At 36.0% G+C, this 16274-nt stretch overlaps 1 protein-coding gene across 9 annotated transcripts in view; it reads right to left on the minus strand.

Moving 5' to 3' along the window:
• The window catches only part of KLHL5 (kelch like family member 5), a 99699-nt gene that overhangs the window by 26362 nt on the left and 57063 nt on the right, over positions 1-16274 (minus strand). For all 9 annotated transcript variants that reach the window (XM_086705222.1, XM_086705221.1, XM_086705219.1 and 6 more), the window contains one exon: positions 5163-5349. In XM_086705222.1, coding sequence (XP_086561348.1) covers positions 5163-5349 — 187 coding nt within the window. The remainder of the gene's footprint in view (positions 1-5162; positions 5350-16274) is intronic.

A 16274-nucleotide genomic window follows, 5' to 3' on the forward strand; every position in this document is an offset into this window, starting at 1 on the left:
GAGACATAGCTGACTTTCCAGAGAAATAGGCACAGAGACTTAGACAAATGAGAAAACAGAGCACAAAGTTTGGCTATAAAAGGGAGGAGAGAGAGAGGAATTACTAGATCAGTTGAGAGAGGTTTTATTTTGTTTTTAAAGCTGGATAAACTTGAGTTTGCTTAAATGCTCATGGGAAGGATCTACTTGTGAGGAAAGAAGCTGTAAATACAGGAGAGAAGGGATCCTACTTAACAGTGAGGTTCCTGAGGAAGCAAGAAAGGGCAATGTCAGAGCACAGATGTGGGGCTGGCTTTCCTAAGAGGAGGGAAGGGATATACATTCTCCTGCGACCTGGAAGGACAAGAGCCTAAGTGAACATCATGGATTTTGGAAACTATCAGTGTGAGAAGTCTGGGGATAACTGCCTGGTCCTGTCTCTCTCTCTCTCTCTCTCTCTCTATGTATATGTATATGTACATATATATGTATGTGTATACATGTATATGTATATGTACATATATATGTATGTATATGTGTATATATATGTGTGTGTGTGTATATATATATATATATATATATATATATATATATATATATTTTTTTTTTTTTTTTTTTTTTTAAGAACTGGAAGATTCCAGGAACTTTTGTTTGCTTTATGAAATGAGAAAAAAATTTAAAAGCGCCACCCCTCTAAAAAAATCCAACTTCCAGTTATGAAGAGTTTAATTAGAATCTATTTTAATTCTAAGTGTTGAATATCATATGCAATCAGAGCTCTTTATAGAATTAAAATCATAACAAATATTTATTCTGAAGTATTTGTTATAATTACTTCATCAGAGCACTAGTACTACTGGAAACTCCTAAAATTTAGAAAGAGTTTTGTTATATATATTATACATATAATATTATATATATAATCTATTTAGAATACTGTATATATAATATATGTATTTCTTCTCATACATTATAGTTTTTATTTTATTAATTTAACCTATGAAATTCTTAAGTTATTTGGGATAGATTACAAGTCTTTTTCCATCTCTGTATTCTTTTTTTTTTTTTTTAAAGATTTTATTTTTACACCCAACATAGGGCTCAAACTTACAACCCTGAGATCAAGAGCCACAGGCTACTGACCAAGCCAGCCAGGTGACCCATCATCTCTGTATTCTTCACAGCAACAGAGTTTCTTGTATGCAGTAGCTGTTCAAAAATATTTTTTGACTTGAATAATTTTTCTTTATAATTTTTAGCTATAATGAGATTTTATTCATACACTCATTATTTTATGTAATAGTATACTTTATTCATCACTCTGAATTTGATCTTAAAAAATGTCTTCATTCCATTAAAAAGGCAATGCTAGTCATCTTTCCTCACTTATGAAGTTAAGGAATATTTCTTTCATTTTAAATTCTTTCTTTTACTTCTAGCTCACTAGGCAGTATCATAGTCCTATGAACTGCTAAGTAAAATTTCCTTTGCTAACACCAAACATAATTCTTAAAATAAAAACAAAAACAAATATCCCCAAATAACAAATTCCTAATAATTACAAAATTCTGTGTAGAAGCTTAAAACTTCCTTGACTTATACTTAAAGATTAGCCTTTAAAAAAGTAAGCAGAAATATATGCTAACATTTTCTTAGTGGTTATTTAGAAACATTACCAGTTTATGTGTTAGGCTCTACACTAAGTTATATGTAGGGACCAAGAACCCAGTGATCAGATTGCCCTCCAATTAATGCAAATTGCTCTCCATTATAAAGACACTGGGTACAAAATAAGTTGAGGCCAGGGAAGATAGCTTGAATAGGATAGAAGGTAAGAGTAACTGATGTCTAGCAAAGACTCAGAAATAAAGTTGGTCAAGTAGTAAGGGCCAGATTACAGAAAGTCTTCAAACCTAAAAAGAGGAATTTATGTCTCATGTGGTAAGAAGTAAAGACTATTATAATTTTTAGCAGAGTAATGGCATATAAACAGAAGAAATAATGAAACAGAGGGTATAGTCTCCCACGTCAATGCCTGATCTGAATCCTGATTCCATCCCTAATTAGCTGTGTATTCTGGGGAAAGGTAGTTAACTTTTCTATGTCCAGGTATCCTAGAGCAATAGCAACATTCAACTCTTACAGCTGTTATGAACATGAAATTAAAAATAATAGGTGAAGCACTTAACATAATGCCTACCACATACTAACAACACAATGAGCACAATGAATGTTATTCCTATGTTAAATGAATGTGATCAAAAGATGTAGGCTGATAGGGGGCTACCTGGTACTAGAAAGTAGCAATGGAAATTTGGAAGAACAGACCCCTTTCAAAGACTATTTGGTGACTGTCAGAAGGTACGATTTAGAGGGAAGGGAGGGAGGGATGGGAAAGAAAGAAAGAGAGAGATGTATTATTCACTTTGGGTACTTCGTATCTGAGTTCCTTCTCATGCAAGGGGAATTTTCCACCGTAGGAAAGAGCTTTGATGAGAGGCAGAAACCCATCTACCATGAAGCTGAAAAGACAGATATTGATCCTCATTGTCCTTGGAGGCTTAGGGCCCAGGAAGCTGGTAAAAATGGATGCTTAAACCTAGGATTTAAAATCTAAGGCAGGCATTATAAAGAAGGTGCAGTGGATATAGTTCCTGCCCATCTCTCAACAGCCTTCTTTATCTGCTTAAATGAGCCAGAGTTGGTATCCGTTGAAAGACACTGAATTACAGTTCCGAGTCCTCGAGTCCGGGAGACATGGGTCAGAACACACAAAATTTGAGATGAAAGTTGGACAACAAACAGATATTTTATACAAGTTGGAAATATGAGCATAAAAGCAACACAATGGTATAAGCAACACAGAAATAACCGTTAAAGCCTTGAAAAAGAGAGGGAAAGATGGAGAGGAAGAAGTGCCAGTAACGACTACAAAGCTGAGCACCAGTTCCAAGCATATAGTAAACACTTAATAAGTATTTGCAGATTGATTGCCTGGACTGTAGAGTGCTCCAAAAATGCCAAATATTTATACTATAACTCTCGTCAGTTATCTAACTTTATGTATTTCTGTAGCATTCAGTGATGAAGCCTATATTTAGAACTTCAGCATCTATAAATACATAGTACTCTATTATGTTCTGTGGGATAATATCTACAGCTATATCTTTGTTACCATGAGGCTAAAAGTTAAATCACAATAAAAGACTTTCGATTAGAGCTCATAGTTTTATATTCTTTAAAGATATCAGGTAGAAAAGAAATCTTTGAATGTGAATAATGCATCAAGGGCTTAAGTCATACAAATAATTCAAGAGATGGCAAAGGACAACCTTCATTCATCTGGCAAATATTTATTGATGCTATCTATGGGCAAGGCACTGATCTAGGCTCTGTAAGATATATTCTTGAAAAAAACAAAAAGCAAAAAACAAAAAAAACAAGTTTCTTGCTTTCCAGAGCTTACTTGTGGGTAAGAGGTAGACGATAAATCAATGGATCAGGTGCTAAGAAGAAACATAAATAGAGGAACAAGACAGAAAGAGGTAGGCCAAAGATTAGAGAGTGATGAACAGGTGATGACTGGCCATGGAAGTCTTCTTTGGTAAACTGATATCTGGGAATCTAAGTGAATAAATTCTGCGAGGCATTCCAACATCAGAGCACATAGCATTCCAGTGAGAGGGAACAGCTAACATAATATCCCCAGTGTGGGATAATGTTTGGCTTGTTACGTGAACAGGGAGGCCAGCGGGGCTAGAACACAAAGAGTGGAGAAGTGGAATGAATGAGCTGAGCTCAGAAAGGTAGTCTGAAGTCAGAGAGGTGTTGTCAGGGAATTTCAGGCGGCTATTAGTACTAGGAAATCAGAGGGAGATCAATGTACACTGAGAGATAATACACAGAAAGCTTCTAGCACAATACCTGACATTGGGTAGGCACTATATGTGGTATTTGTTACTATTATTGTTACTATTAGTAAAAACTGTTACAAGAACAACACAAAGAATTCCCAGATACCTTTGGTACAGATTTCCCAAATATTGAGGTTTTATATTTGCTCTCACTATATACGGGTATGTAGAATTTTTTTTTCCTGAACTGTTTAAGTTGTAGAAATGATACCTTGTACCCTAAATACTTCAGTGTGTCTTCCTCAAGACAAGAAACCCTATCACAAAACCACAATACAATGATCAAAATCTGGAAATTAACATTTATACAATGCTGTCATCTAATCTACAGACTTAATTTGGATCTTATCATTTGTTCCAATTATGTCCTTTATAGCAAAAGAAATTCAAGATGATGCATTATAATAGTTGTCATATCTCTTCAGTCTCCTGAAATGTGGAATAATTCCTGAATCTTTTCTGTATTTCATGATATTAGCATTTTGGAAAACTACAGACAGACTAGTTATTTTGTAGAATGTCTCTCAACTTGGATTTGTTTGTTTCTTTCCTCATGATTAAGTTTGGATTATACACTTTTGGCAAGCGTAACTACAGATGTACAGCCGAGTTCTTCTTACTGTCTCCCACAAGAGGAACATACTACTGATTAGTCTTGTTACTGGCAATAAGACATCGATCATTTGGTTAAGGTGCTGTCTGCCATGTTTTCTCCACTGTAAAGATACTATTTCACCCTTTGTAACTACTAAGCAAGTGGTTGGAAGATACTTGGAGGCTAATTATCCTGTTCTCAAACCTTCACCTACTGATTGCAGCATCTATGAATGATTCTTGACTGAATTAGTTATCATTAAGGTGGTTGCCAAATGGTACTTTTTCTAGTCCCATCTTTCCTTCTATATTTATTAGTTGGCATTCAAAGAAAACCTTTCCCTTCTCCAATCTTTATTTGTGTAAGAGTGGGCTCATGCATCCTTACTGATTTACTAAATGATAATCTTTTATCATCATTATCTATTTTGATGCTGAAATTATCCTAGATTTGGACAGTAGTAGCCTCTACAAATGGCCTCTTCTGTCCCTTGACTGTCTCCATTATTCTTTGACCACTTCTTTACTTTCTGGCACTACAAGATGTGCTGGGTTTATCTTGTCTTTTTCCAGTCCTGGAAACAGCCATTTCTCTAAAAAAGCTCATTGGCCATATGTATTACTAATTAAAGTTCTTTTTTCCCCTCTTCCCCCAAATAAAAAATGATTTAATACCTTTTGTTGAATCCATTCCTCCAACTGCAAATAGTGTTCCAACCGTTGACTTTCTAGGTTTTGTCCGAGGGCTTTGTAACATGGGTCGTCTCTCTGGTAATAAGTGGTACTTCATCGCTTCCATAATAAGTTTCTGACATTCTATATCATCCCGGAAAAGTGCATTATTTTCCATATCTGCCAGGAACTAGAAAAGAATAGGGACTATGTACACCGAGTGACCAAGAAAATAGTAATTAGAAGAATAACCTGTATAGTTCACAAATGGGAATTATCTCATTGAGAAAAAAAAATCCATGTGTGGACATCTATTTTTAAATAAAATCTGCAATATTTACAAGATTTACATTTTAAATTTCATTGAAAAACATAAACTGACCGGATATCTGGTATACTCTAAAACCTGAGTGGTGCTTATCTTTGGGTAGTGGGGAAACTGCTGCTTCTTAAATAAACTTTTTTACTGCTTTTCTATATTGTTTAGATTTTCTAAAATAAATCATTTTACTTTTTCTTTTTATTTAATTTATTTTTTTATTTACATCCAAGTTAGTTAGCATATAGTGCAATGATTTCAGGAGTGCATTCTTTAATGCCCCTTTACCCATTTAGCCCATCCCCTCTCCCACAACCCCTCCAGAAACCCTCTGTTTGTTCTCCATATTTAAGAGTCTCTTATGTTTTGTCCACCTCCCTGTTTTTATATTATTTTTGCTTCCCTTATGTTCATCTGTTTTGTCTCTTAAAGTCCTCATATGAGTGAAGTCATATGATTTTTGTCTTTCTTGGACTAATTTTGCTTAGCATAATACCCTCTAGTTCCATCCATGTAGTTGCAAATGGCAAGATTTCATTCTTTTTGATTGCCGAATAATACTCCATTGCATATATATACCACATCTTCTTTATCCGTTCATCCATCGATGGACATTTGGGCTCTTTCCATACTTTGGCTATTGTTGATAATGCTGCCATAAACATTGGGGTGCTTGTGCCCCTTCAAAAGAGCATACCTCTGGGGCGCCTGGGTGGCGCAGTCGGTTAAGCGTCCGACTTCAGCCAGGTCACGATCTCGCGGTCCGTGAGTTCGAGTCCCGCGTCGGGCTCTGGGCTGATGGCTCGGAGCCTGGAGCCTGTTTCAAATTCTGTGTCTCCCTCTCTCTCTGCCCCTCCCCCGTTCATGCTCTGTCTCTCTCTGTCCCAAAAATAAATAAATGTTGAAAAAAAAAAATTAAAAAAAAAAAAAAAAAAGAGCATACCTCTATCCCTTGGATAAATGCCAAGTAGGGCAATTGCTGGGTCGTGGGTAGTTCTATTTTTAATTTTTTGAGGAACATCCATACTGTTTTACAGAGTGGCTGCATCAGCTTGCATTGCCACCAGCAATGCAAAAGAGATCCTCTTTCTCGGCATCCTCATCAACATCCGTTGTTGCCTGAGTTGTTAATGTTAGTCATGCTGATAGGTGTGAGGTGGTATCTCATTGTGGTTTTGATTTGTATTTCTCTGATGATGAATGATGTGGAGCATTTTTTCATGTGTCTGTCAGCCATTTGGATGTCTTCTTTGGAGAAGTGTCTACTCACGTCTTTTGCCCATTTCTTCACTGCATTATTTGTTTTTTGGGTGTTGAGTTTGATCAGCTCTTTATAGATTTTGGATACTAACCCTTTATCTGATTGTTATTTGCAACTATCTTCTCCCATTCTGTCGGTTGCCTTTTAGTTTTGCTGATTGTTTCCTTTGCTGTGCAGAAGCTTTTTATTTTGATGAGATCCCAATAGTTCATTTTTGCTTTTGTTTCCCTTGCCTCCAGAGACATGTTGAGTAAGAAGTTGTTGTGGCCAAGGTCAAAGAGGTTTTTGCCTGCTTTCTCCTCGAGGATTTTGATGGCTTCCTGTCTTACATTGAGGTCTTTCATCCATTTTGAGTTTATTTTTGTGTATGGTGTAAGAAAGTGATCCAGGTTCATTTTTCTACATGTCGCTGTCCGGTTTTCCCAGCACTACTTGCTGAAGAGACTGTCTTTATTCTATTGGATATTCTTTCCTGCTTTGTCAAAGATTAGTTGGCCATACATTTGTGGGTCCATTTCTGGGTTCATTCTCTATTCTGTTCCATTGATCTGAGTGTCTGTTTTTGTGCCATTACTTCTTCAATTAGAAATAATTTTAACTGAAGAAGAATAATTATAAATAGAAGTTGACTAATGACTGCGTTTACCTGAACTCCCTATACAGTGCTCAAAGAACAACAGCAAAAACAACTTACCAATTTCTTAGGTGGAAGAGAACTCTAAATGGTGATTATCCTAAAGGAATTTAAATCCCTTATGCTTCACTAAATCCCATTTTTTTAACTTATATAATTTTATGCAAAGGTATAGATATGGTTTCATCCTGCCTTTTAAAAAATGCATTTCTTTTCTTTTTGTGCTTGTTTCTACATCCACCTCCCTACCCCTATATTACTGTATTTCTTTCACTTGGGCTATTGATCCATGTGAAATTAATTTTTATATAGAGTATGAGTTGAGGAATATTTTAATCTCCTTCCAGGTGGATGGCCAATTCAGTACTAGCACCATTTATTAAACAATCCCCTCCATTTCCAAGTAAATGGAAACTTGGTTATACATTACATTCTCAAAAATACATCTCAAGATATATGAGACCTGTTTTCTGAATCTTTAGTCTTTTCCATTGATCTATTACTATTCTGATACCATAATTTTTTAGTGTCTTTATGACATATTCTGATTTTTTTATTTAAATATACCACTACTGGGGCACCTGGGTGGCTCAGTCGGTTAAGCATCCGACTTTGGCTCAGGTCATGATCTTGCGGTTGGTGAGTTCGAGCCCCGCGTCAGGCTCTGTAATGACAGCTCAGAGCCTGGGACCTGTTTCGGATTCTGTGTCTCCCTCTCTTTCTGACCCTCCCCTGTTCATGCTCTGTCTCTCCCTGTCTCAAAAATAAAGAAATGTTAAAACAACAACAACAATATATTAAAAAATAAATAAATAGGGGCGCCTGGGTGGCACAGTCGGTTAAGCGTCCGACTTCAGCCAGGTCACGATCTCGCGGTCCGTGAGTTCGAGCCCCGCGTCAGGCTCTGGGCTGATGGCTCAGAGCCTGGAGCCTGTTTCCGATTCTGTGTCTCCCTCTCTCTCTGCCCCTCCCCCGTTCATGCTCTGTCTCTCTCTGTCCCAAAAAAAATAAATAAAACGTTGAAAAAAAAAATTAAAAAAAATAAATAAATAAATATACCACTACTGTTCATTTTCATAGTTTTCTTGACTGTTTTTGAGTGTTTACTTTTCATATAAGCTTAAGATATATTTATCTAATTCCCCTTCACCATCTCGATCCTGTTGGAATTCTATTATGAACTTCATTAAATTATTTATTAATTTTGGAAGAATTTACATTTTTATGACATCAAGTCTTTCCATTTAGGAAGCCTTACCATTTGTTGTATACCTTTCTTCATATAGGTCTTATGCCTTTCTTTTATTAAATACACATATTTAATATACATATTACATAATTGATTTTTATTGCTACTGGGAAGGGATTTTTAAATTTTCATTTTGCATATATTTTGCTAGAGGAGAGACAAATCTTTGGTTATTGTATATTTGTTTATAATCTACTATTTTACAACATTCCCATATATCACTCTAGTTATTAGGCATAATATCATTATCATAATCATCACCAAACAGGGATAGTGGACATTTCTAATATGTATGCCAATTACTTCATTTTTATTTTCTTATTACAATTGCTAAAACGTTCAAAGCAATGTTAAATAATAAGGATGAAACAGAGTACCCCTGTTTCTGGTTTGAACTGATACAGTTGTAGTGTATGACTATTAAGGATGAAAGTCAATACAGCATCTAGTAATTTTATTATATTTAGGCTGTTTTCATCTCTTCCTATTTTACGTCATCATTTTAAAACTAAGAATGGTTCCTACATTCTTTCTGAATGCCCTTTATACATCCATTGACATGATCATATGGCTTTTTCACCTTTAAGTTACTGACATAATAATTATTTTGACAGATTTCCTGAAACTCAATCATTCTTATATTTCTGGAACAAGACTTTCCTGGTCATAGTGTATCATCCTTTTGACACACTGCAGGAATGCATTTGATAATATAAGGTATATTTTACTAAATATATTTTAGTAAACCTGCCAACTTGTGCAGCCATTACCATAAACCATTTTGGAGCATTTTGATCACCCTACTTAGACCCTGCATACCTGTTTGATGTTTAATCTCTGTTCTCATCTCCTATTTCATGTGCCAATCTGTCTCTATAGATTTGAAGGTTTTTTTTTTTATGTTTCATATAAAGTCATATACTGTGTGGTATCTTGTGTCTTCCTTTTTTACATTTAGTGTGTTTTTGAGGTTCAGCCATGTGTAGCATGTATTAATACTTAATTTCTTTTATACAAAAATTTTTTTATTGCAGTCGACACACAATGTTACATTAGTTTCAGGTGTACAACACAGTGATTCAATAACTCTATACGTTATGCTATGTTCACCACAAATGTATGCTCACCATCTATCACTGTACAACACTATTACAATATCATTGACTATATTTCCTATGCTGTATCTTTTACAACTATGACTTATCTATTCCATATCAGGAAGCCTGTATCTCCCACTTCCCTTCACCCATTTTACCCATTTCCCCACCCTCGCTGCTCTGACAACCATCACTTTGTTCTCTGTATTTATGGATCTGTTTCTTTCTTTCTATTTTTTTTTAATTTTTAAAATATGTATTTATTTTTGAGAGAGACAGGGTCAGGGCAGAAAGAGAGGGGGACAGAAGATCTGAAGTGGGCTCTGTGCTGACAGCACTGAGCCCAGTTTGGGGCTTAAACCCATGAACTATGAGATTATGACTTGAGGTGACGTCGGATGCCTGATGGACTGAGCCAACCACACCCACCCAGGGTCTGGATTTTTGTTTGTTTTGTTTTTAGATTCCACATATAAGTTAAATCATTTGGTATTTGTCTTTCTCTGACTTCTTTCACTTAGCATAATACCTTCTAGGCCTATCCATGTTGTCACAAATGGCAAGATCTCATCCTTTTTTTATGGCTGAGTAGTATTGCAGTGCATGTGCCTCTGTGTGTGTGTGTGTGTGTGTGTGTGTGTGTGTGTGTGTGTAGACCACATTTTCTTTATCCATTCATCTAGAGATGGGTTGCTTCCGTATCTTAGCTATTGTAAGTAAAGCTGCAATAAACACAGGGGTGTATATATCTTTTTGAATTAGTGTCTTTGTTTTCTTTGGGTAAATACCCAGTAGTGGAATTGCTGGGCCATAGGGTAGTTCTATTTTTTACTATTTTTCCATAGTGGCTATGCCAATTTACATTCCTACCAACAGTGCACAAGGGTTCCTTGGTACTTCATTTCTTTTTATTGCTGAATAATATTCCATTGATTGATGTACCACATTTTGTCTATCTGTTCACAGTTGATGGACACAGATTATTTCTAGTTTTCGGCTATCATGAATAAAGCTGCTAAGAACATTTGCATGCAAGTCTTTATGTAGGTAAATGCTTTCAATTCTCTTGGGTAGATACCTAGATGTAGAATTGCTGGGCCATATGGTAAATACATGTTAACTTTTTAAGAAACTGCCAAACCATTTTTCAAGTAGCTGCATCATTTTATGTTCCCACAGGCAATATATGAGGGTTCCTGTTTGTCCACATTCACACCAACAACTGTTACTATTTCCTTTTATTTTAGCCATTTGAGTGGGTGGGAAATACAGCTTTACTTTGCAAATACAAATGAATAATAATGTTGAGAATATGTTCCTATTTTGATAAAGGAAGAGTCTCTAACAAAAGTCACTGTAAAAAACGTTTGTGGCATTTGGAAACTGAGTAGAGTATGCTAATGGAAAAAAAGCCAAATTAAGACATAAGTCTCAGGACCTCTGCCAGAGTATAAATTATGGTATTAATTATTCCATATTTTTCTATGCACAGAAAATATAGTTATACTTGCTACAGAAACCATTACCGAATATGCACTGAGTTGGCTCATTTAGATTGACCTTAATGTTCATATTACTTCTGTTATACAGAATTACTTCAGTCCTTTCTAAATAAAAACTAATGTGAAAAAAATGTAGAAAATAGGGGCTCCTGAGTGGTTCAGTTAGTTAGGTATCCAACTCTTGGTTTTAGCTCAGGTCATGATCTTATGGTTCTTTGGTTCGAGCCCTGCATTGGGCTTTGCACTGACAGCAGTGAGGGGGTGGGGGCTGCTTGGGATTTTCTTTCTGCCCCTCTCCCATTTGCACTCTCTCAAAATAAATAAATGAACTTAAAAAGACAAAAAACAAAACCGTAGGAAGTAAAGTCTTGGGAAACTTAATAGTTACTGAAATTTGAAGTAAAATATATTTTTAAACATGCTAACAGTCTCTCTATGAATAAGTAGAGAGATGAAAGCCATTAATCCAAACATCAGATTAATCAAACGGAAGGTACCAGGAATCATTTAGAAAATCATTCAGGAGGCGCTGAGAGAGAACTAAAAACCACTCTTGTAGACTCTGCATGTTAGGTGAACACATGTGTCTTCCCTGCCACTAGAGAATGACAAATTATTTAAATGAAGGCATTAAGGAAATAGAAACATTTTTAATGTGTAAATTTTTATCTTCACTCTCATACTTGATCTCATATGACTATTTTTCTAAAACGGCCCCCTCCAATACTACTTAAAGTAAAAAAATAGGGGCGCCTGGGTGGCGCAGTCGGTTAAGCGTCCGACTTCAGCCAGGTCACGATCTCGCGGTCTGTGAGTTCGAGCCCCGCGTCAGGCTCTGGGCTGATGGCTCAGAGCCTGGAGCCTGTTTCCGATTCTGTGTCTCCCTCTCTCTCTGCCCCTCCCCCGTTCATGCTCTGTCTCTCTCTGTCCCAAAAATAAATAAACGTTGAAAAAAAAATTAAAAAAAAAAAATAAAGTAAAAAAATAGAATGTGAATGATTTCTCAATTCTATAGGCTTTAAAAGATATTTTGGTATCAAAAATGTGTAAATCAAAAGAATAGAAAAGGTAAGTACCGGCTCATTTTATGTTCTTTTACTTTTAGTAGAAAACAATAATAAGAATTGAGAACAGAATTGTGAAGACCAAGATACTTGTACTACAGGCTAACCATTGGAAACTCTGAGAATGTACATGTCAAAATATTTTAAATAATGTACATCTGTCCTAGTATTTCTATCCACATTGTTTAAAATTTGATCAAATAGAAAAGCTTGTAATATATTCAAGGATAAAACAAAAAAACACAAATATGTATCTTCTAGATTATTCACAGTTAAAAAATACACAGTAAGTCACACAAAAATCATCATTTGGTAGAGGATTACAATTACATACAATTATACACATACATACAATTATTTCCTAGGTCATTTTAGGGATCTACTGTGAGCAATACTACACTAGAATTACTATATGTAAAAGCATATAGTTTCTAGCTAGACTGAATAGTGTTTCATATTAATAGAGTAGGGTAAAAGTTCATTGAGAAAGGAACGATTTTACAGAAGTAAATCCTTTCTTTTAACTTTTTAAATTTTTATTTATTTTATTTTAATTCCAGCATAGTTGACATACAGTGTTATATTAGTTTCAGGTGTACAATATAGTGATTTAACAATCCTATAAATTATTCAGTGCTCATCATAAGTGTACTCTTAATCCCCTTCACCTATTTACAAAAGTAAATTTTTTAGGTAACTGGACCTAATGGCAATTAAAAAAAAATTTTTTTTAATGTTTATTTATTCTTGAGACAGAGACAGAGCGTGAACAGGGGAGGGGCAGAGAGAGAAGGAGACACAGAATCCGAAGCAGGCTCCAGGCTCTGAGTTGTCAGCACAGAGCCTGTCATGGGGCTCAAACCCACAGACCGTGAGATCATGACCTGAGCTGAAGTTGGACACTCAACTGACTGAGCCACCCAGGTGCCCCCCTCATGGCAACTTTTTAATATTAGTCACTATTATTTGATATGCACTAGACAATTTAAATAATTGTAATATTTTCCTATCTTTTAAAATAAAACATACAGAATAAAATCCAACACTTTCTTGATGGTTTTAGAGTCCTCTTCCAAACTTCCATTGCTTAGGGGCGCCTGGGTGGCTCAGTCAGTTAAGCTTCTGACTCTTGATTTCAGCTCAGGTCATGATGTCACAGTTTATGGGATGGAGCCCTACATCCGGCTCTGCACTAATAACACAAAGCATGCTTGGGATTCTCTCTCTCCCTCTCTTTCTCTGCCCTTCCCCTGCACACTCTCCTCTCTCTCTCAAAAATAAATACATAAACTTAAAAAAAAAAGACCTTCATCACTTGATAACCATAATTTTGCAAACTTGCAAGGAAAGAAAAAAAAAACCCTGCTAGTATTTCTAAGTGTCACAATAGTGCAACATAGTATTATTAATGTAGAAAAGAAAAACATTGCTCAGAAAGGTGAAGTAACTTATTTATATCATACAGGGCAATGTAGTCTCCATCAGTCATCACTATTCATCTGCTAAGACATTGATTGTCAAACTAGAGTGTGCTTCAAATCCACATGAAGGCAAATTAAAATACAACCTACTAGGCCCCATCCCCAGAGTTTCAGATTTTGCAGGTATAGAATGGGGCCTAATAATTTGCATTTTAAGTTGTGTATCTGAGACTTTCTTCCTTCTTTAGAAAGACCTGGATTGCTATATACTTCCCTCTTATGAACACCTTTGCTGCATCGCAGAGGTTTTGGGCTGTGGTGTTATCATTTTCATTGGCTTCCATGTACTTTTTAATTTCCTCTAACTTCTTAGTCCATTCATTCTTTTTTTTTAAATTTTATTTATTTTTTAAAATTTACATCCAAATTAGTAAGCATATAGTGAACAGGAGGAGGAGATTCCTTAATGCCCCTTACCCATTTAGCCCATCCCCCCCACAACCTGTCCAGCAACCCTCAGTTTGTTCTCCATATTTATGAGTGTCTTCTATTTTGTCCCCCTCCCTGTTTTTATATTATTTTTGTTTCTCTTCCCTTATGCACATCTGTTTTGTCTCGTAAAGTCCTCATATGAGTGAAGTCATGATTTTTGTCTTTCTCTGACTAATTTCACTTAGCATAATACCCTCCAGTTCCATCCACGTAGTTGCAAATGGCATGATTTCATTCTTTTTGATTGCCAAGTAATCCACATCTTCTTTATCCATTCATCCATTCATCCATCGATGGACATTTGGTCTCGTTCCATACTTTGGCTATTGTTGATAGTGCTGCTATAAACATGGGGGTGTATGTGTCCCTTCGAAACAGCACACCTGTATCCCGTGGATAAATGCCTAGTAGTGCAATTGCTGGGTTGTAGGGTAGTTCTATTTTTAGTTTTTTGAGGAACCTCCATACTGTTTTACAGAGTGGCTATACCAGCTTGCATTGCCACAATAATGCAAAAGAGATCCTCTTTCTCCACATCCTCGTCAACATCTGTTGTTGCCTGAGTTGTTAATGTGAGCCATTCTGACAGGTGTAAGGTGGTATCTCATTGTGGCTTTGATTTCTATTTCCCTGATGAAGAGTGATGTGGAGCATTTTTTCGTGTCTGTCAGCCATGGATGTCTTCTTTGGAGAAGTGTCTATTCATGTCTTTTGCCCATTTCTTCACTGCATTATTTGTTTTTTGGGTGTTGAGTTCGATCAGTTCTTTATAGATTTTGGATACTAACTCTTTATCTGATAAGTCATTTGCAAATATCTTCTCCCATTCTGTCGGTTGCCTTTTAGTTTTGCTGATTGTTTCCTTTGCTGTGCAGAAGTTTTTTATTTTGATGAGTTCATTTTTGCTTTTGTTTCCCTTGCCTCCAGAGACGTGTTGAGTAAGAAGTTGTTGTGGCCAAGATCAAAGAGGTTTTTGCCTGCTTTCTCCTCGAGGATTTTGATGGCTTCCTGTCTTACATTGAGGTCTTTCATCCTGTGTGTGTATGTGTGTGTGTGTGTGTGTGTGTGTGTGTGTGTGTGTGTGTGTGTGTGTGTATGGTGTAAGAAAGTGATCCAGGTTCATTCTTCTGCATGTTGCTGTCTGGTTTTCCCAGCACCACTTGCTGAAGAGACTGTCTTTATTCCATTGGATATTCTTTCCTGCTTTGTCAAAGATTAGCTGGCCATACATGTTTGGGTCCATTTCTGGGTTCTCTATTCTGTACCACTGATCTGAGTGTCTGTTCTTCTGCCAGTACCATACTGTCTTGATGATTACAGCTTTGTAATATAGCTTGACATCTGGGATTGTGATGCCTCCAGCTTTGGTTTTGTTTTCAAGATTGCTTTGGCTATTCAGGGTCTTTTCTGGTTCCATACAAATTTTTAGGATTATTTGTTCTAGATCTGTGAAGAATGCTGTTGTTATTTTGATAGGGATTGCACTGAATATGTAGATTGCTTTGGGTAGTATCAACATTTTAACAGTATTTGTTCTTCCTATCTAGGAGCATGGAATCTTTTTCCATTTTTTTGTGTCTTCTTCAATTTCTTTCATAAGCTTTCTATACTTTTCAGCTTATAGAGTTTTCATCTCTTGGTTAGATTTATTCCTAGGTATTTTATGGTTTTTGGTGCAACTGTAAATGGGATCGATTCCTTGGTTTCTCTTTCTGTTGCTTCATTGTTGGGTGTTTAGGAATGTAACCGATTTCTGTGCATTGATTTTATATCCTGCAACTTTGCTGAATTCATGAATCAGTTCTAGCAGTTTTTTGGTGGAATCTTTTAGGTTTTCCATATAGAGTATCATGTCATCTGCAAAGAGTGAAAGTTTGACCTCCTCCTGGCCCATTTGGATGCCTTTTATTTCTTTGTGTTGTCTGCCCATTCATTCTTTAGTAGGATGTTCTTTAGTCTCCCAAGTATTTGTTGTCTTCCCAACTTTTTTCTTGTGGTTGATTTTCAGTTTCATAGCATTGTGAACTAAAAATATGCAAGGTATGATCTCGACCTTTTTGTACTTGTTGAGGACTG

Source organism: Puma concolor, chromosome B1, assembly GCF_028749965.1.
Source record: "Puma concolor isolate L17-30 chromosome B1, mPumCon1.1.hap2, whole genome shotgun sequence".
Lineage (NCBI taxonomy): Eukaryota > Metazoa > Chordata > Mammalia > Carnivora > Felidae > Puma > Puma concolor.